The sequence below is a fragment of the Cherax quadricarinatus genome, chromosome 7 (assembly GCF_038502225.1).
Source record: "Cherax quadricarinatus isolate ZL_2023a chromosome 7, ASM3850222v1, whole genome shotgun sequence".
Taxonomy (NCBI): Eukaryota; Metazoa; Arthropoda; class Malacostraca; order Decapoda; family Parastacidae; genus Cherax; species Cherax quadricarinatus.
In genome coordinates, this window is record NC_091298.1 from 55,142,254 (window position 1) to 55,164,397 (window position 22,144).

General features: G+C 37.7%; 1 protein-coding gene across 35 annotated transcripts in view; it reads left to right on the top strand.

Annotated features, from left to right (window-relative positions):
- The window catches only part of LOC128686856 (bromodomain adjacent to zinc finger domain protein 2B), a 709,144-nt gene that overhangs the window by 520,343 nt on the left and 166,657 nt on the right, over positions 1 to 22,144 (top strand). For 28 of the 35 annotated variants that reach the window (XM_070082464.1, XM_070082491.1, XM_070082470.1 and 25 more), the window contains 6 exons: positions 5,480 to 5,813; positions 6,070 to 6,263; positions 11,879 to 11,944; positions 15,330 to 16,310; positions 16,708 to 16,978; positions 20,296 to 20,474. In XM_070082464.1, the coding sequence (XP_069938565.1) occupies positions 5,480 to 5,813; positions 6,070 to 6,263; positions 11,879 to 11,944; positions 15,330 to 16,310; positions 16,708 to 16,978; positions 20,296 to 20,474 (2,025 nt within the window). The remainder of the gene's footprint in view (positions 1 to 5,479; positions 5,814 to 6,069; positions 6,264 to 11,878; positions 11,945 to 15,329; positions 16,311 to 16,707; positions 16,979 to 20,295; positions 20,475 to 22,144) is intronic. The other 7 variants (XM_070082473.1, XM_070082500.1, XM_070082485.1 and 4 more) reach the window with 6 other exon arrangements.

The window sequence follows — 22,144 nt, forward strand, 5'->3', positions numbered from 1 at the left end:
GAGAGAGAGAGATTAGATGTATACAGATAAAAATGGAATTGTGTATGTGTACATGTATATTCTGTCTGTTCCCTGTTTGTCTAATTATCACTCAACAGACACATTTCATATTTCAAAACTCAGCACATGCACATTTTTTAAGTTTACACCAAGTTTCACAGATTTGCCAATACTGTGTTGTGTCATTGAATAATTTATGTATATGTATCTATAGATAGAGTATTAACAAAGTCCATTATTTTAGTTTTATAATTTAGAAATACAGTATAGTATTTGATATTTGTCAGATATACACTCTATTAATTATGTATTCTGCACAGATATTTCAATGATTATACTTTTGCTCCTAGAATGAGTCAGTTAATTGGATATTCTTTAAGACAAAAAATTTTAGTCTTACATGAAGTAGGTTAACTTCATGACTTAATGTTTTGAGTTCTGTTTATGCAAAATGAGTCATTAATATAAGTTTAAAAGATGCTACTACTCATTAACTTTTATAATTGCTTATTAATTTTGAGCAGCATTATCTTTTTACAAAGTAAGAAAAAATAAATATGAAAGTTTTTTAGCAAACTAAGTTCATCATAACATTATTTGTAAATCAGTATTGCCATTTGTGAAGGTTATATGTTTTTGAAGTACTGTACTACATTTATTAAATGTATACATAATAAAATATTTTGTATAGGATATATCTAATGTTTGCAACTTCATATTATTCTGCTTCATCTTGCTCCATTTGGATCTTGTTATGCTCTTTTAAATAGATGAATTTAACTTTTATCACATTTACATGAATGTACAATGTAATTTTGAATTTATTTATTCTCTCTTTATTATTCTTGCTGATGTAGGAAAATGCATAGGGTTGTTTAATAGTCTATGGACCAACTCTTGTACATCCTAGCCAGGTGTACAGATGACAAGATATGAAGTGTATATGATAAAGTAAAGGAACACAGTATTTATTGTGTGAAATGGAGCCAGGGAGTAATCAGTATGTGTGGAATATTGGTGATGAGGGGTATCAAAAGAGTCAGGTAAGGAAGAATTGGATATTAGATTGGAGGGAGGGAGTATGGAAGAAGTGAGTGTGTTCAGATATTTGGAAGTGGATGTATTGGCAGATGGGTACATGAAGGACTGGGTAAACTATAGAATTGTTGAAAGGAAAAAGGTTGGTTGTGCATTGAGGTATCCGTGGAGACAAAGAATGTTATCCATGGAAGCAAAGAAGGGAATGTATGAGAGTATAGTGGTACCAACACTGTTATATGGGTGTAAAGCATGAGTTGTGGATGTTAAAGCAAGAAGGAGCCTGGAGGCAGTGAAGATGTCATGTTTAAGGGCATTGTGTGGCATGAATATTATGCAGAGAATTCATAGTGTGGAAATTAGGATGAGGTGTGAAATTACTTAAAATATTATTCAGAGGGCTGAGGAGGGGTTGTTGAGGTGGTTTGGTTATTTAATGAGGATGGAGCAAAGTAGAATGACTTGGAGTGCGTATAAATTTGTAGTGAGGGAAGGAAGGGTAGGGGTCATCCTAGGAATGGATGGAGGGAGAAGGGTAAAGAAGGTTTTATGTGTAAGGGGCTTGGACATACAGCAGGCATGTGTGAGCATGCTAGATAGGAGTGAGTAGTGACAAATGGTTTTAAGGACTTGACGAGCTGTAGGAGTGTGAACAGGGGTAATATTTTTTCAAGGGATTCAGGAAAACCTGTTGGTCATATTTGAGCACTGAATGTAGGAAGTACAATATCTGCACCCTAAAGGAGGGGTTTGGGATATTTGCTGTTGAGAGTGACATCCAAACTGTCATATCTGTGCACCTTTGGCAAGAGGTGCACAGATACGAATTATGGTGAAAGTTTTTCTTTTTTTTGGGTCACCCTGCTTTGGTGGGAGATGGCCACAGTGTTAAAAAAAATATGTATAGAGATGGGTGTAGATGATAAAGAGGGATTTCAAGAAGTGCAGAGTGAAAGTTTAAGGAGCCAGGTAAAAGAAAGAATAATTTTTTTTAGGAGACTGTTCTAGAGGGCATAGTAGGTAAGTTTGGAATAATGACCATTGGGCAGTGATGACAGTTTGCTGTATTATGTGCAGTATGTGTAGATTAAAGACTGATGTGCATGTCTGTAGAGAAGTGACTGATATGTCAGATAATTATTTTGTGATAGCTACAGTATCAGTGGGTAAAGGAAGTGAAAGTGAATTAATCAAAGAATTGGAGAGTTAGGGGGGAGGCAAAACCAACTGTGTAGGTAATGAGAAGGTGGTTGAGGAGGTATGGTGCATATTTAAGAATGCAGTGCCAGAGTGCTCAGTTTGTGGTTATAGGAGGATGGGTGCAGTTGGGAAGAGGAAGAGTGTGATGGAAGGGGGGGGGGGGCGATAGGAAACATTCCACGAAGGGTTGAAGATAGGACGTGAAGGAGGTGTGTTAGATGGATATATGGAGAGGAGTAGTTTTTGGGATTGGACTTGCTGTTGGAGTGTAAGTAGGGTAACATTTATGAAAGGATTTTGGAAATCAGTTAGCCAAACTTGAATTCTGGAGGCAAGAACAGTGCTTGCACTCTGAAGGGTTGGTGGGGCTGTTAGTTTTAAGGCTCATTTGCCTTTTGTTTTAAATAGACACAAATGTAGAGCAAAACTTTTTTGAGATAACCGTCAGCACAGGAGGCTTTTTCAGATTGCTGCAAAATGATAAAGGGCAAGAATATTTATATTAGGATCAGGTTAGGTATGAGCTGGTGAGTAGTTGGGGAGATGAAGTATGAGGTGGCAAGTGGTGGAATACTGGCCCCTTGCAATACTCCACCACTTGCCACCCATGCAGTGATCACATACCTCACCTTCCCCGACTGCTCACCTGTTCACAGCTGACCTCATGCTGGTATAAATATGCTTGCTGTGTATCATTTTGTATTGACTTGAAAAAGCCTGTTGTATAGGCAACCCATTTTCTCTGTAATAGTTTTGTTCTGCAATTGTGTCTGCTTCAACCATAATGTCAGTTATACATCATCTCTCTCCATTTGAATTGTAGTGTCCATTCACTTCTGGTAGACAATTATTGAATGAATAATGGTGAATATGTTCTTTTATTTTCTTCACCTTGCATTGGAGGGAAATAGCTAGTGAGGTAAAAAAAACATTTAGTTTGACACGCCACAAATGTTCAGTCACATTTTGTTAGAGTAGTAGTAATACAGATGTAATTATGATTTGTGTGTGACCCTGATCGTGACCTATGAGTATTTTGCCCCCAAAATCTTTATGCGGTAGGTTCTCTTAATTTGCACGGGTTAGGTTCCTGTCATTGGTGTTACTTACAAAATCATGATTTTTCATGTGAATAATGCAAGGAAAAATATAGTTACATTCTTGATACCTTACATAGATGTCATTGCTTGTTGGTCTAGAAAAGTGTCTTGGGGATTTACAAATGCTATGAGCATATAAAAGGTTGGTTTATTATGTAAATTTAATCTAGGATAACTAAATAAAAGTCAAACAATATGGCTTTACAGGTTTCCAAAAATAAGTTACATGAAACAATTTTTCTTACATTCATTTCTGATATGGAGGGTCAAACAAAAGAACATTTAAATAAAATGATTACATGAAATAATTTTTCTTCCTGTACCGGTTCCTTAAATGCGGCTCTTGCCTGTTGCACCTTTGATGTCAGTGGAGAGGGTTACTGTTGCTCTACTAGACAGGTTAATAGCTTTGATTGGTTGACTGAGATGGATTTCTGTGGAGGTTGGGACTGAAATGGATAGCTGGGTTTTACAAGTGTAAGTGGATCTACTGTTTGTATTTAAGATATCATGTTTGGTGGCTAAAACATTGCCTCTACGTACATTTGAATCTGCATCCTGCAAGAATTGAGGATAACATCAAGAATTATCAAGATTGAAGAGAACCTTGAATGAAAGGTTCTTTCTAGCCAGATACATTTTGACTCGGGGAATAAAATAATTCTTCATAAATAAGCATAGGCTAGCAATTAAAATCACCTGATCCATCAGCACACCAAAGCAAGCTAAGATGATCCTTCACTGCCTTAAATCAAGGTGCAGTTTTCTCTTGTTTCGTGGTGATGCAAGTTCTAGACAAAGACGTCTAAAATACACCTGTTTCATCAACATTAAACACTTGCTTAGACTTCAGAAATAATTCCTTCCATCTGTGCAGGGAAATTTCCAGCAGTAGTATGGTAGGAGATGCACTTTCACCACTGAGCTCTACTTTATACAGCCCAATGAGCACTTTAAACCAGAGAACCAGCCACAACAACATGAACATACTATTGAAGGCTTTCTGTCCTGCTCACACCATCATACGGTTCAACAAGGCTTTTTTTCTTAAATAGTATAGGGCCATTAAATGAGGCTCTAGGCAAGAGGAAATATCCAGCTCTTTATCAAAGTGGTTATTTCCCTGCTATTTATGGTACTTTAAACAAAATTTAAATGGAGAGTTATTGCTGCACGAATTATGAGTATCTGCTGTGCTCCCTACAATGGTTATTGTTGGGTATTGGAATAAGATTGGCTGGTTTGTCTTTATATTAGATACTAATTTAAATTAAATATTACTATATCAGTCATGCTATATGTGGTTTATTTTATTGTATAAAGGCTGCAGTAATTAATACTGTATTTAAAATCAATTTTGCTAATCATTAAGTCATTTATACCTTATTTTAATTGTAATATATCATGGTTTGATGTTTAATGCTCTATGCAAAGCAGAATTTATAGGGCTTGAGCATTCAATTATAATGATTTGGTCCATAGGCTAGGAAATAACATTTATCACCCATCACAGTTGCAGTAGAGCTTGATGATGGTCTTCTTATCTACTGATGTTATTATCTAATTTTTTTTTTTTTTGTAATTTTTAGTGTTCTGTATCTGATTTGTTTCAATTTGAGTGATTATGGAGATATTGTTTATCTTGGTACCCCGTAAGAGTTTGTGTTTTAATAAGACTGATCACCTTGCCTAAGCAGAAGGCAACTGTTGAGGTCAAAAAAATAGATCTACAGTATATAAATATTTACAGTTACAGAACACTAGTAAAATAATACACCTACAATATTTGAATTTCACATTTACTTTAGTTTGTCTTCAATATATTTTGAAGGCTATCAATTGTAGTTTTCTGTATAGGAATGTATTTTTGCATGCTGTTTACATCCTTTTTCAAATATTGCTATGTAGGTAGAGATTCCAATACTTGGTTCCCTTTGATAATCTTAAAACCTGAATTGAACTTCGGAATGGCATGCTGTTGTTGTGTGTATTGAGTTTTATGTATTAGTTTGTTGTTTTACTCTCTTTTCCACACCTGTCACCTTCCTGCCTTCCTGTCTGCCTGCGCTGTTGTGTGCACGCCGGAATGTACACTCCATTGCGCATACACCCGTCCGTGGCACGCAAACATTTGTGTGCAGCGGGTTGCCGAGAAACTAGCAAGTAATGGGAGTGTGTCCATCTCCAAGGCCATCCGAAACAAGGAATTAGAAATTATTCCCATCTCGCCGGCCGGAAAGGGGAGTTCCCAGTCTCATGGGAGTGCGCCACCTCACCGGGACAAGTCGGAGCCTAAGGTCTCCATTTCGACGGTTGGCTCTGGAAATTCTCGATTGTCGAATGGTGTCCCAAGCAGTGCAGCCTGGCGTGAGGAAAGTGCTAGTGTATCTATTGAGCCATGTGGATCTGGGACTCCAACTTCTGCTGACGATGCACCATTAAATCTCTCCATGAAAGCTCCGTCTTTGAAACCTTGTGAGTACATTACTAGTTGGGGTGTTTTGAGAATTTTACATTATTTTTGTTAAAGTTATTATGTTGCAGTCATACTGTATATGACATGTGAAAGTCTGTCTCATATTCTTGATATTGAATTTTTTAATTATTTCTAATGTCTGTTTTCTAAACATTAAGTATAGTAATTAATACTTACAACTCCCAGTCCTCCTCCTGTAATTTATGCTTACAGTAATATAACTAACTAGATATTTTTTTTAATATCTGAATCAAGCATCCAAAGGTGTAGACAAAAGAGAGCTCAAGGAATCCCACCCCAGTTCCCTGAGTCTTTCCCGAAGTGGAGTACCACCCTTCGACTTCCCACAGAACCTCAGTGGGGGCCTTGGCTCAGGTCTCACTCCTAGTCTAGAAGTTCTCCAGAGTCTTTATGGACAGCCTGGTGAACCACGGGATGTCTTGGCCTCTGTAAGTATTGCACTTTTGTTGACATTTCATCTGGTATTAATATGCCCATTGCCCATCCTTAATTTTTATATCATCTGTCTTTGTTCAGGCTAGTCTTTTCTGCAAGTTAATCCACTGAGTGGTTTGTAAGTTTGTAAAGTTATAGTTGGAGATGATTACATATGGAAAAACTGAGAAAGATATCTAGTGGTAGGTCTTTTATTATCTCTGGGAAAGTACACCATCCTTTGTACTTTTTTTTTTTTAACTAGTCGGCCGTCTCCCACTGAGGCAGGGTGACCCAAAAAGAAAGAAAATCCACAAAAAGAAAATACTATCATCATCATTCAACACTTTCACCTCACTCACACATAATCACTGTTTTTGCAGAGGTGCCCAGAACACAACAGTTTAGAAGCATATACCTATAAAGATACACAACATATCCCTCCAAACTGCTAATATCCCAACCCCCTCCTTTAGAGTGCAGGCATTGTACTTCCCATTTCCAGGACTCAAGTCTGGCTATATAAAAATAACTGGTTTCCCTGAATCCCTTCACTAAATATTACCCTGCTCACACTCCAACAGATCATCAGGTCCGAAATACCAATCATCTCCATTCACTCCTATCGAACATGCTCACACATGCCTGCTGGAAGTCCGAGCCCCTTGCCCACAAAATCTCCCTTACCCCTTCCTTCCAACCTTTTCAAGGACTACCCCTATCCTGCCTTCCTTCCCTACAGATTTAAATGCTCTCCATGTCATTCTACTTTGATCCATTCTCTCTAAATGACCAAACCACCTCAACAACCCCTCTTCAGCCCTCTGACTAATACTTTTGTTAACTTCTCACCTTCTCCTAATTTTCACACTCCGAATTTTCTGCATAATGTTTGCACCACACATTGCCCTTAGACAGGACATCTCCACTGCCTCCAACCGCCTCCTCGCTGCTGCATTCACAACCATGTAAGAGTGTTGGTACTACTATACTTTCATACATTCCCTTCTTTGCCTCCATAGATAACGTTTTTTTTGTCTCCACTTATACCTCAATGCACCACTTGCCTTTTTTCCCTCATCAATTCTATGATTAACCTCATCCTTCATAAATCCTTTCACCGACACGTTGACTCCCAAGTATCTGAAAACATTCACTCCTTCCATACTCCTCCAATTTTTCTTTATCTAAATCATTTGGTACCCTCATCACCTTACTCTTTTCTATGTTCACTTTCAACTTTCTACCTTTACACACACTCCTAAAGTCGTTCACTAACCTTTGTAATTTTTCTTTAGAATCTCCCATAAGCACAGTACATATTTATCTTTTTATGTCTTCCAGTGCCTATACGTAAACATTTTCATGTTTACAGCAGATTATGTCTTGGTTTATTATATATATTTTTTATTATCACACTGGCCGATTCCCACCAGGGCAGGGTGGCCCGAAAAAGAAAAACTTTCACCATCATTCACTCCATCACTGTCTTGCCAGAAGGGTGCTTTACACTACAGTTTTTAAACTGCAACATTAACACCCCTCTGGTTTTCTGTACAATATAGTAAACCTTTGATATAATGTACTAATAGGGGGATTGTCTGAGTGTCTATCAACTCAGAATAATGTTAAAATATTGCAGAAAAGGCACTTAAGTAATTTGCTGTACAGTAGGGCCCTGCTTTACAGCATTTTGCCTTACAACATTCCACTGATATGGACATAACAAATTATGTCCAAAATTCGCTATATGGCTATACCCCCCACGTGACTTTGTAATACAGTCACCACACCCCACATGGTATGTTTACATTCTCTGTGAGCACAGCATCTCTCCATTATGTCTGGAAACTTTCCCAAATTTTAAGTGTTTTAAAGTTTTTTCATGATTTATATATATATATTTTTTTCAACACTTTGGTAGTCTCGCACCGAGGCAGGGTGACCCAAAAAGAAAGAAAATCCCCAAAAGAAAATACTTTCATCATCATTCAACACTTTCATCTCACTCATACATAATCACTGTCTTTGCAGAGGTGCTCAGATACGACAGTTTAGAGGTAATCCCTCCAAACTGTCAATATCCCAAATCTCTCCTGTAAAGTGCAGGCATGGTACTTCCCATCACCAGGACTCAAGTCTGGTTAACCGGTTTCCCTGAATCCCTTCACAAAATATTACTCTGCTCACACTCCAACAGCTCATCAGGTCCCAAAAACCATTTGTCTCCATTCACTCCTATCTAACACGCTCACACATACTTGCTGGAAATCCAATCCCCTCACTCACAAAACCTCCTTTACCCCCTCCCTCCAACCTTTTCGAGGACGACCCCTACCCCGCCTTCCCCTTCAGATTTATACGCTCTCCATGTCATTCTACTTTGATCCATTCTCTCTAAATGACCAAACCACCTCAACAACCCCTCTTGAGCCCTCTGGCTAATACTTTTATTAACTCCACACCTTCTCCTAATTTCCACACTCCGAATTCTCTGCATAATGTTTACACCACATATTGCCCTTAGACAGGACATCTCCACTGCCTCCAACCGCCTCCTCGCTGCAGCATTTGCAACCCAAGCTTCACATCCATATAAGAGTGTTGATGCCACCATATTTTCGTACATTCCCTTCTTTGCCTCCATAGATAACGTTTTTTTTTGTCTCCACAGACACCTCAACGCACTACTCACCTTTTTTCCTTCATCAGTTCTATGGTTAACCTCATACTTCATAAACCCATCCGCTGACAAGTCAACTCCCAAATATCTGAAAACATTTACTTCCATACTCCCTCTCTTCAATCTGATGTCCAATTTTTCTTTACCTAAATCATTTGATACCCTCATCATCTTACTCTTAACTACGTTCACTTTCAACCCTCTACCCTTACACACCCTCCCAAACTCGTCCACTAACCTTTGCAACTTTTCTTTAGAATCTCCCATAAGTACAGTATCATCAGCAAAAGTTACTGTGTCAACTTCCATTTTGTATTTGATTCCCCTTAATTTAATCCCACCCCTCTCCCAAACACCCTAGCATTTACTTCTTTTACAACCCCATCTATAAATATATTAAACAACCATGGTGACATTACACATCCCTGTCTAAGACCTACTTTTACTGGGAAATAGTCTCCCTCTCTCCTACACACCCTGAGCCTCACTATCCTCATAAAAACTCTTTACAGTATTTAGTAACTTACCACCTATTCCATACACTTGCAACATCTGCCTCATTGCTCCCCTATCCACTCTGTCATATGGCTTTTCTAAATCTATAAATGCAATGTTTCACTATATGTTTCATTGCAAACACTTGGTCTACACTTTAGAACTTTCTAGGAAGGTAATGTCCTGCTGTCTTGTCATATGAATGTGAAACAGATTCCTATTAAACATTTTACACTGACAAAATTTCTGGACTTATTTCTCTCAGTTTTTATTTATTTTTCCATTTCTTAATATGGTACTCATAGTTTTTGTTTCCATATTGCATCTTTTCCAACTCCCTGTGAAATGGATTAGAATTCTTTCCCTCTTGATAAGTGCATCATGAAAGGTGGCTGAAATGTAGGGAACAAGCGGCTAGTTACCTTTTTTCTGTATGTATTATTTGAAAGGAAGGAGATTTAAATGTATTGTCTTCTTTGGGCCACTCTCTGGATATAGGTAATGAGTTAAATAAAAATGTCTCCATAAGAGTCAGTATGTTTATCAAATACAAACAGATATTGTAATGCTGAAAGGAATGTGTTAAAATAAAGGTACCATAAAAATTATGTGATTATTCATTGTTTTTGGAAATTCAGCACCCCTTCTTGAAGGCACTGGATAACTGATTATCATCCAGGCTGTGATGGTTATGTGGGTTAGTGGGCCACCAGCAATAACAGCCAAGTTGACCAGGCAAGCACCAGACGAGCCTGGCCCAAAGCCAGGCTCTGGAGTAGAAAAATGTGTAGTATGTGAGGTGGCACTTTATTTGAACCTGCTATGATTTACATTTATGTTAAGTATGTATTGCAGTCAGTTTCACACATGGGAGTGTAAATACATTACACTTAATTTAAGAGATAATGAAAGAAGAAAACAAAATACAAAATATGTACAAATGAGCTTTGAAATTAAGAGAATCATCATATGGAAATATATTTTAGGAGAATTGGAAATCACATAGGACCAGAACTGTTTAGGGAGAGTTAAATCAATTTTGGGAAATTTCATGAGCCACCATGTTAAAGACCAAACACAGATAAGAGGAGAGGATGAGCCAGCAAGATTGAACCTGAATTTTATCTAAAGTGAAGCATGTATAGTAAAAGAAATGGACTTCTGTACAAAGACCCACTGAGAGCCAGTGACCACATAGTCCTATGCTTTGGATACTTGGCCAAAATGAGAATGGAAAGAAGAGAGATTTGGTAAAAACCAGACTAAAGGAGAGTCAGTTACGCTGGTATAAGTCTGTGAATGAAATTTAATGGGAAAAAGATATGGAAGAAGAGGCATTGTTAAACTAGTAGATCCAAAGATTCACTGTTAAAACGATTGGTACTGAAACTCTGGAGGCTTGACTAACAACCCTGGAAGGGAGAACCTCAAAGGATGTACTGATGTACAAGGTACTCTGGGACTGGACATCGGATAGGAAAAGGTAGTTTGAGATGTAAGGAACAGTTGGATGGAATAGATGACAGTTAAAGATGCAAATGGCCCACAAGGACCATATTAAATAACTGTTAAGAGTAAGATTGTGAATAAGTCAGACAAATTAAATGAAGAAGTGTAAGCAAATTCCATGTTGTACATAGCTTCAAGAGTAGGTATGATAGGACCTAAGAAATTTAGAATCAAGAAAGTTGGATGTTAGCACTGAAGAAGTTTAACCAGGAGCTATCATATGCCCCCTGCAAACACCACTAGGTGTGTACAACTGGGTGATTTATTTTTTTATTAAAAATAAAGTATAAAACCAAGAATGAACGTCCATGAATTTAAATTTGTCTGGATTGAGACTATTGCGGCACATCTTCATAAATTTCTGGCAAGAATTCTGTTCCTGTAAACAGTTCTGTCATACCCTTTGACATCTGTGCTTTATTGGAATACCTCATTTTTTTTTTTTTTACACTATGACCTTGTATGTATTTCTGGCTTTCTTAATTGCTCCACTTTTACCAAACAATTGATTATCTTCAATTATAACCTTCCCACAACCACCCTTCATTTGCTAATTTCACCAGTTTCAATGTTAGAATGTGGCTGCATTTTTTTTTTTTTTTTTTTTTTTTTTTTTAAGGCTCCACTGAATGAACTATGTATCATTCATTTTACTTTTTTTTTATACTGCACTGTATTTTACAAGGACACAGAGATATTATGATTACTGTAAGTAGATTAATGATAGGGAAGAGATTTTTGGTGATGTATGTGCTTTAGTTGATATGGGTGGGATGTTATTTGTAGTCTTCATGGGTCTAGACAAGAGACATTCCCTTTTATTTCTGTATTAAAGATTCCTGCCACGGACAGTTTTGCATACCATTCTGGATACTTCACGTAGCATTGCATTATTGCATAATCAGAGCATTAAGTGCCTAACACTTGTCATTTTGTTGACAGATGCAAGAGGCTCTTCAACGGCAACTTCTTGGGACGGATGGGAAACGGGATGAAAAAAAGAAAAGGGTAAGAAGTTTAGCATTCGGTGACACTCACACTCAGTATGGTATTAATTTTAAAGGGGAGTTGAAACCTTTATTATATGACAATTAGCAATAGCTTAAGAAAAGATGTCATCCAGTTAGTAGCGGCCTCGGTTGCCAGTGGAAACACTTCTTTTAAGGGTTAGGGGTGTGGAAGCATAAGAGGACACCCTTAACTTTGTTAATGGTTCTGTTCTCTGGCTACAATCACACTGCATGATGGTTTGCTACCTTTATTGCAACTTCTGATCACCCCTTTCAATATACTTTTTTTCATTCTTTATCATTTTTTGGTGTGTGTTTTACCCTCATTTGTGTCTTTCTAACTTGCCATTACTTCTCTGTCTTACTTCTCTCCTACTATCACTTATATGCTTGCTGAGGGCAGTCCTTCCACTTTCCACATATTCTGTTTCTCGCTGTAAGTAAGTGGCTTCTTCATTACTCTTACACTGTTCAGAGCTGCATATAGAATTCTCAGAAAATTATTTCGGGTGCTCTGTTGTTTTCTTCGAAATTTTGAAGGGATGTTCTACATGTGTCCACCATACTTCAAGGATGGGCATTTCCCAGTGGGAGCAAGGCATCAGATATGGATAAACAAACAGATAGACAAAAAATGCACAGTTGTATTCGTAATTTTATCATGTTTTGAAGATAGCAGGATATGCATCATAACTGTAAATTTGTTTTGATGGGTGGTTGAACCAAGAATGGCCTTTAAACATGTTGAAATAAAAATACTGAGAAATCAAATATTGCAATTAAAAGAAAAATGAATAAAAGTCACAGTACATGCAGTGGAATGAACAATTGACATCTGATCCACGAATTGGAATTGAAAACTTGTCTGTTTCAGTCCATCCTGGACCATTATCAGGGTGTGAACAAGAAAGAAGAGGGAAGAAAGCCAGAAGTCAGATTAGGGCAATGGAACATGAGAAAATCAAGGTCAGGCCAAGACACAGGTTCTGAAGATTAGAGAAATGATAGTATACTGGGAAGGCAAAGAGCTACAGAAATAATATGTGTAAGGGTTGATAAAAGTGACATCTGTGAAAAATTGAAAAGGTATAGATTGCTGTATTTGCAAAAAAAAATTCCTTTGAAATGACTGTGGTACTTAACATGACAGAAAATGTCTGTCACATGTGTGAAGAGGAGCTGCCAGTGTTATCAGCATATTAGAGGGGGGTGAGATGAACAAGAAATAGAATAAGCATCTGAAGTATCAATAGAAGCACCATAATATGAAGCAGATTGCTTTAATAGAAATATCTGAATGCTTTAATAGAATAAATATCAGAAGTATCAGTACAAGTACACCATAATATGAATCAGATTGCTTTATTGTATGTTAGTTTGATTAAATGACAAGTGAGTGGTGTTATTAAGATTCTGTTAATTAGAAATGCTGTATAGAAAGGTAAAATATGGATGTCTGCACTGGAGAAGTGGGTTAAGAAGAGACAAAATTCTTTTTAACATCTGTAAGCTTTCTTCTTCTTCCTTTCAGCAAACCGGCCATATCCCACCAAGGCAGGGTGGCCCAAAAAGAAAAACGAAAGTTTCTCTTTTTAGATTTAGTAATCTATACAGGAGAAGGGATTACTAGCCCCTTGCTCCCAGCATTTTAGTCACCTCTTACAACACACATGGGTTACGGAGGAATAATTCTGTTCCACTTCCCCATGGAGATAAGAGGAAATAAACAAGAATAAGAACTAGAAAGAAAATAGAAGAAAACCCAGAGGGGTGTGTGTATATATATACTTGTACATGTATGTGTAGTGTGACCTAAGTGTAAGTAGAAGTAGCAAGACGTACCTGAAATCTTGCATTTTCGTGAGACAGAAAAAAGGACACCAGCAATCCTACCATCATGTAAAACAATTACAGGCTTTCGTTTTACACTCACTTGGTAGGACAGTAGTACCTCCCTGGGCAGTTGCTGTCTACCAACCTACTACCTATGATCTGTAATCCTAATTTCAGTAACTTCTTACTCTTTCTTCTCTTCTAAACTCACTTCTCCAGGGATGACACTTGTCCTTGACCTTCCCTATACAATGGTACCTCGAGTTTCTAACAGCTCCCAACTCGAACAGTTATGTAAGTGTATTTTTGTAAGTGCTTTTGTAAGTGTATTTTTGGGGGTCTGAAACGGACTAATCTAATTTATATTATTCATAATGGGAACAAATTCGTTAGGTATCGGCACTTGAACAGCCTTCTGGAACAAATTAAGTTCATAACTCGAGGTACCACTGTATTTCTAAGCTAAAGTATAAAAATCTTAATAAACCCTTAGTCCTCTTGATGTTAAACCCTCATTTCATTAAATTAAGGAACTTTGAAGCCGTCTGGTTCAAATCAATCGTTAACAAATATACTACTTCTCCTACCACTGATACTGCAGGTGGTTACACTTACATTCACTCACCCATTTGACCATAAACAGAAATATCAATCTCAATCTTAAAATAATGAATCCTAACTAGTCATAAGTTGGCCTGTGATACTCCAATACTGAAACTATGTATTGTGCCAAAACAAAAGCATTCACATTGCTAAACTCACAAACTAGTATTTAGTCACTTAGCCATAATACCAACTTACCTCATAATTTGTAATAATTTAGAGTTAAGAATTAATCTAAGTCTACCCGAAATGCCTAGCCATGCTAGGTGTTCTAGTGGCACCCTCTGTAATTAGTATTTTACTACATGTAAACCACACAATAACCAAATTCTGTAAACTCAGCATTGTAATCCTTATAGAGAATAAACTTTGAATTTGAATTTGAATTTTTTACTCAGAAATATATTTGTGAAACTAGTCATTTTTCTAATAAAAACACAAAAGTGTTAACTAGGCTTACTCTAACATAACTTTTCTGTTAGGTTCGGGACTATAGCCATTCCATAAGTTGGCCCTCTTTCAAAATTATTTCTCTGTTATTGAATCGTCACTGACACTATCTTTGTTTCTGTAGATGCTTGTCACTCCAGGTGCATTGTTGAATGCTCTTATCTTCAGAACACATAAGATTTGACCTGACTCATAGCTTTCTTCCCTTTTCTTAATCATCTCTGACTTGTTAATTGCTCAGGATCAGTCAAAACATCTGTCTAGTTTTCATTTCCAATTTGTGGATTACTTGCAAAATTAGAAGAAGATATCTGAAGATGTTTGGACGGTATTTTGTGTAACTGGGATTCTTCATAAGTATACATCAAGAGAGATACTACATCTTAGTGATTTATAAAGGACTTAGTTTGATAATAAAGGAAGTGGAATTAAAGAATTATAATACCAAATTTTTGACAAATTAAAAAGGAAATACTTTTTCTCATTTTCCATTAAAGTTCCACTTTATTCACCAGAGGGACAAGGCTCACAGGCAGTCTTTTTATCAGATGGAGGATGCTCAGGAACGGGCACGGCATCTAGGGCGAGGAGTCTCCAAACCGAAGAAAAACACAGTTGCTTCATTACTGGAGCAGTGTCGTGCAGCAGGCATAAAGCCTTCAAGCCTACCTCTGCCTCCAACTACCTCCATTGCTGCTACTCCAGTCACTACCTCTCCACCCTTACATGTGGCATGTCCGCGAACGGGGGAATCTCTCTCCATCACCTCGACGTCTCCAACATTTAATTCATCGTCTTCGTCTTCTCCTTCGCCAGCATCACAGTCTCTTCCACCTACCTTAATACCTGGACTCCCTGCAAACCTTCCTTCATCATTGTCTGCCTCTATTGGGTCACCTGCCCCTCCTCCACCTATTCCTACCCCTCCAGTGCCCTCTCTCTCAATTTCTGCAGTTACAACCTCACCTGCTATCTCTACTGAGCCTACCACTATTACCACCTCCAGTACAACCTCTACCTCCTCTGTTGTCTCAACACCCATGACCACCTCATCTAGTACCTCATCTTCCACTTCATCGTCAACATCAATATCATCATCATCATCATTATCAGCATTATTATCATCATCATTATTATCATCATCATCATCGTTATTATCATCATCGTCTTCATCAACAACTACAACATCAACAACAGCATCACCATCGATACTGTCATTAACGTCATCAATATTATCATCGTCATCATCATCATGTACTACTCATCCTTCAGTATCCATTACTTCATCAGTGGCCACTCCTCTTCCTGTTTCTCTCCCACCAGCCTTGTCTCTTTCTTCCTCTGTTAGTATTACTTCTGTCACTCCAGAAACCACCATGACATCAATACTCAATAAACCAAGTGTCACAATTCACCCAACCACATCAACTGCTGATACCCAAGACAGAGGAAAGGATCCTGGGGAGGTGGAGAATTCGGTGAGTGACGTCTTTATCAATCATTTTCATAACCATTGAAGGTTGTGAAATGAGGGTTTAAATTCACCCTCTCTATCTATTTTTGTGTTCATACTTCTACTAACTTTAAATAAGTAGCTTATATATTCCTGCTTGCTTCAGTGAAAGTGGATTCTTCTTGAAGCTGGTCACCACAACTTGCTTGATGGCTACCACATTCAAACTAAATTTATGGATTGTATGCACACTTTACATGACTTTTTTTGTGATTTTTTTTTTATGCAGATGACAAAATTTGCATAAATTTCCAACTCTTACTGCAATTGTTATCATTCATGAGTCACTGTGCATCATCAGATTTTTGCTCACTCTATTTCACTTTTTAAACATTTGATTTTTATATTGTATTTTGCAACAGGTTGATATTGTGGCAGTGAGTCGAGCACATGAGAATGGAGGTGACAAGCCAGTAAAAAAACGGCACATGATAACTTCTAGTAGTGTAGATGGGCGCCTTATCACTACCATCAAAGCTGCCACAGGTGCCTTGGATTCTTCAGAACTCAGTGATTCTGAATCAGAAGATGAATCTACATCACTTTCCTCCATTGATGATGAGACCATGAATCACATACCCTCGCCATGGTTAAAACGAGACACACCAGATTCCCCATCAGTTCGCAGTGACTGTAAGTATCATTGAAATTGCTAAATGATTATTACATAACTTTTCAGTCTTTCCTAGTGCCTTGTCAGAAATTTGAGACTTCAGAGTTCAAAAAACAAGGAAATTATACATTTATTAATAAATATTCCTTCTCCCTCATACAAAATGGTGATAAAAGACACATTAGAGATTATTGGATGAGGGAGTTTAAGATTATAAGATGGAGAGGAATTTATAGGGATCGTGAGATTTGTCAAGTATGCCATGTGGCCAGATTCATTTTCACTGTATGTGGTGGAAATTTAGCTGTGTATACATTAGAGAGCATGTATGGGTAATTTATATTTTATTTCCACTCATCTACAATTGCTGGCAAACTAGTGTGTTAATTCCTATATAAGAACATATGCTCAATAATAGCAGAGGACTGCATTAGACTTACTGGCTCATGTTAAGCAGATCTAAATCTCCCAACCATTGCCACTTATGTATCTGTCCAAACTAAGTAAAACTTTTGTTACACTCATCTGCAACCATTACCAAACTACTGCTTTCTATTTTGGGAAAAAAGGTGAGTGGTGCGTTGAGGTATATGTGGAGACAAAAAACGTTATCTATGGAGGCAAAGAAGGGAATGTATGAAAGTATAGTAGTACCAACACTCTTATATGGGTGTTAAGCTTGAGTTGTGAATGCAGCAGCGAGGAGGTGTGGTGTGGTGTAAATATTATGCAGAAAATTTGGAGTGTGGAAATTAGGAGAAGGTGTGGAGTTAATAAAAGTATTAGTCAGAGGGCTGAAGAGGGGTTGTTGAGGTTGTTTGGTCATTTAGAGAGAATGGATCAAAGTAGAATGACATGGAGAGCATTTAAATCTGTAGGGGAAGGAAGGCGGGGTAGGGGTCGTCCTCGAAAAGGTTGGAAGGAAGGGGTAAGGGAGGTTTTGTGGGCGAGGGGCTTGGACTTCCAGCAGGCGTGCATGAGCGTGTTAGATAGGAGTGAATGGAGACAGATGGTATTTGGGACCTGATGAGCTGTTGGAGTGTGAGCAGGGTAATATTTAGTGAAGGGATTCAGGGAAACCGGTTATTTTTATATAGCCGGACTTGAGTCCTGGAAATGGGAAGTACAATGCCTGCACTCTAAAGGAGGGGTTTCGAGATATTAGCAGTTTGGAGAGATACATTGTGTATCTTGATACGTATATGCTTCTAAACTGTTGTGTTCTGAGCACCTCTGCAAAAACAGTGATTATGTGTGAGTGAGGTGAAAGTGTTGAATGATGATGATAGTATTTTCTTTTTTGGATTTTTTCTTTTTGGGTCACCCTGCCTCGGTGGGAGACGGCCGACTTGTTAAAAAAAAAAAGAAAAAGTGTTGACTGCCTGCAGTCAGAAGGAGGGGTGGGAATGCTGCATTTCAGAGTCATTTGAATTGTGATTTCTGCTCACTTCTGGCAGGACAGCTATGAATGAATTATGGTGAATGTTTTTCCCTTTTTTTTTTTGTCGCCTTACCTTGGTGGGAAATAGCCAATAAACAGATAGTGTATTTAAAAAATCAGCATGTTATTTCTTTATTCATTACATTTTTTTTTTTTTTTTTTAACAAGTCGGTCATCTCCCACCGAGGCAGTGTGACCCATTAAGAAAGAAAATCCCCAAAAAGAAAATACTTTCATCATCATTCAACACTTGCACCTCACTCACAAATAATCACTGTTTTTGCAGAGGTGCTCAGAATACAACAGTTTAGAAGTATATACATATAAAGATACACAACATATCCCTCCAAACTGCCAATATTCGAAAACCCCTCCTTTAGAGTGCAGGCATTGTACTTCCCGTTTCCAGGACTCAAGTCCAGCTATATAAAATAACCGGTTTCCCTGAATCCCTTCACTAAATATTACCCTGCTCACACTCCAACAGCTCATCAGGTCCCAAATACCATCTGTCTCCATTCACTCCTATCTAACACGCTCACGCACGCTTGCTGGAAGTCTAAGCCCCTCGCCCACACAACCTCCTTTACCCCCTCCCTCTTTATTTTTGTATTCCTTTATTTCTATATTCATTACACAGATCCTGCATGCCAGAGCTAAACATACAGGAATCTCAAATGCTGAAATGGCTGATTATTACAGTACTGTACTTGTGACCACAGTCTGAGGGATATGTAAATGACAGACAAAGTTAGCTTCAGGTACTCCATCCCCTGGAAATGTAGTTTGAGGCATTTACTAGTGGTACACAATTCCAAAAATGGTTGACAAATATATTGAGTGGGGATGGGCTAGTCAGCCTACTGCAGTGATCATAGATTTTAATGTTTTTATGTAGGAAAGCACTGGTTTGGCAGCAGAGTTTTATATGGGTAGGAATGGTTGCAGAAGAGTAGAACTTGCCTAGCATAGGCCAGTAAGTAAGTTCTTATGTAAAATAGAATTGGTTTGTCAATATAGTTGTTAATGAGTGCAGATGACTTGGATGAGTAAGACCTACCTAGAACTAGCCAGTAGGCCTATTGCAATGCTCCTCTCTCCTTGTTACCTTAGATTGAAACACTAACTTTATTTTCTGCATGGAATAAGACATTGCACTCGCCTGACCTTGATACAATGACTCCAACACAATGTCATCTCAATTAGAAATTAATTTTCACTTTATTTTAATCTTTTCTGATATTTGTTTGACTAAACGAAATAAGAAGAACCATAAGATTTAGAGACTCCCATTTTCTTGCACAGAACAGCATAATACCAATACCCAGTACACTACTTTATCTCAAAAGTTGCTCTGCTGTCTTTCAAACCCTAGGATAGAATTACACCTGAGATACATGAGAAGTAATAATTTAAAAAAAAATTAAGTGTCAAATTAAACAGTCAGGCTTTACTCTAATATACACCGTAAGTCAAATCCGCACATTCCCCCGAGAAGTAGAAAATGTGGGAGAGGGAGATAATAAATTTTTTATTTTTTTTGAACACTTTGGCTGTTTCCCACTGAGGGGTGACCCAAAAAAGAAAGGAAACCCCAAAAAGAAAAATCTTCTGTAATCTGTATGATATCAGAATGTTAGGAACATAATGAGACAGAGGATCTATACTAAGTGACTGCTTACCATGTAAATGTGTTACACTGCAAAAGTTTTGAGAAACGAAGTCACATGCATAGACTGTGACTTGTGTTAAAATATTTTACAGAATCACATTTCATCTCTTAATTTTTTGTACATCAAATATCTTTGTATATGTATGTTTTTTTTCACTTTTAAAACATGCAGAATTGTTTTGTTTTTAAAATTTATGTAATAGTTTTATTTTGTTTTCTCTTAGCTCCTCCTACCAAAAAACGGAAGATGATTACAGATGAAGTTTCACTTAGAGTTCCCCTGATGTATGGCTGGAGAAGAGAGACAACCATGCGAACGATTACCCAGTCTGGAGTTCGTGGTGAAGTGATTTACTATGCACCATGTGGCAAGCCATTTCGTCAATATCCTGACATTATGAGGGTGAGGAATCATTTTGAAGCTTTTTTTTTTTTTACAGTGGTTGATTAGAATTTTTTATACATACATTTATCTGTACTACTTTTAGCTGACTAATAACCATATTTCAGTTTGTAAAAGATTGAGCGGAGTTAGTGTAGAGATTAATAACATTTAGGTGACCTGATATGATAACATTAATTTATGATAACATATTGGCAGTTTGGAAGGATATGTTGTGTATCTTTATAGGTATATGCTTCTAAGCTGTTGTGTCCTGAGCACCTCTGCAAAAACAGTGATTATGTGTGAGTGTGGTGAAAGTGTTGAATGATGATGAAAGTATTTTCTTTTGGGGATTTTCTTTCTTTTTTTGGGTCACCCTGCCTCGGTGGGAGACGGCCGACTTGTTAAAAAAAAAATTCTAATCGATAGAAATTAATGTTATCATAGTTATGTTTAATGTCATATACAGATATTCTTGTGTAGCTGTTACTTATTGATATGGCATAAATAGAGTAGATGCAAGAAGGATTTCATAAGTTGAAATTATCATATTAGATGGTCATGTTTGAAAAATTTTAAAAGATCCTCATACAAATACTTATAACATGTTGATTTATCTAAGGCAGGTATAAATGATTCGCTAGAGTTAATAAGAGCAGAATTATTTGTGATTAAGCGAATAGTTTAGGTTTCTCAGAGAGGTATGGTATTTTTCTTGAATGGGTTAGAAAAGTTGCTATCCTATATTTATTCTCAATTTTATGAATGAATATAGCAAAGAAGCATCTGTTCATTCATTACCCTGGACCCCAACATATATTGGCTTGGGTACCAGCAAAACTCAGTGTTTTTGTGGTGGGGAAGCCATTCTTGAGCTATTTGATTATGGCATAACTGACACGTGACTAAAAGGCATACAGTGGACCCTTGATAATCATAAGGCTCGAAAGTCGTAATTTTCGAAAATCGTAACGTTTTCATCAAAACATTGACTCACGAATCGTCGTTTGACTCGCAAATAGTCGTTCGTCTGGGATGCTTACACACAGCCCCAAGCTGCCTCACACTCCATTCCCAGCCAGTGTGTCATAGTTTATCAGTGAGTGTGGATGATCCCACGAGTTCATACGATACATTTCATAATATTCCATTCGTTTTAGTGCTTGCAACTGCTAAATAAGTCACCATGGCTCCAAAGAAAGCTTCTAGTGCCAGCCCTTTGGTAAAGAATGTGAGAAACACATATAATTTAAGAAAAAGTTTGTAGAAAAATGCGAAGGTGGTGGTGGTAGTAGAGTGGTAGCAGTTGTGATAGTGGTAGAGGGTGCTAGCAGTTGTGATAGCAGTAGTGGGTGGTAGTGATGGTGGTAGAGGGTGCTAGGAGTTGTGATAGTGGTAGAGGGTGGTAGTGATGGTGGTAGTGATGGCAGTAGCAGTTGTGATAGTGGTAGAGGGTGCTAGTAGTTGGGATAGTGGTAGAGGGTGGTAGTGATGGTGGTAGAGGGTGCTAGGAGTTGTGATAGTGGTAGAGGGTGGTAGTGATGGTGGTAGCAGTTGTGATAGTGGTAGAAGGTGGTAGTGATGGTGGTAGAGGGTGGTAGTGGTTGTGATAGTGGTAGATGGTGATAGTGATGGTGGTAGAAGGTGGTAGTGATGGTGGTAGCAGTTGTGATAGTGGATGAAAGTGG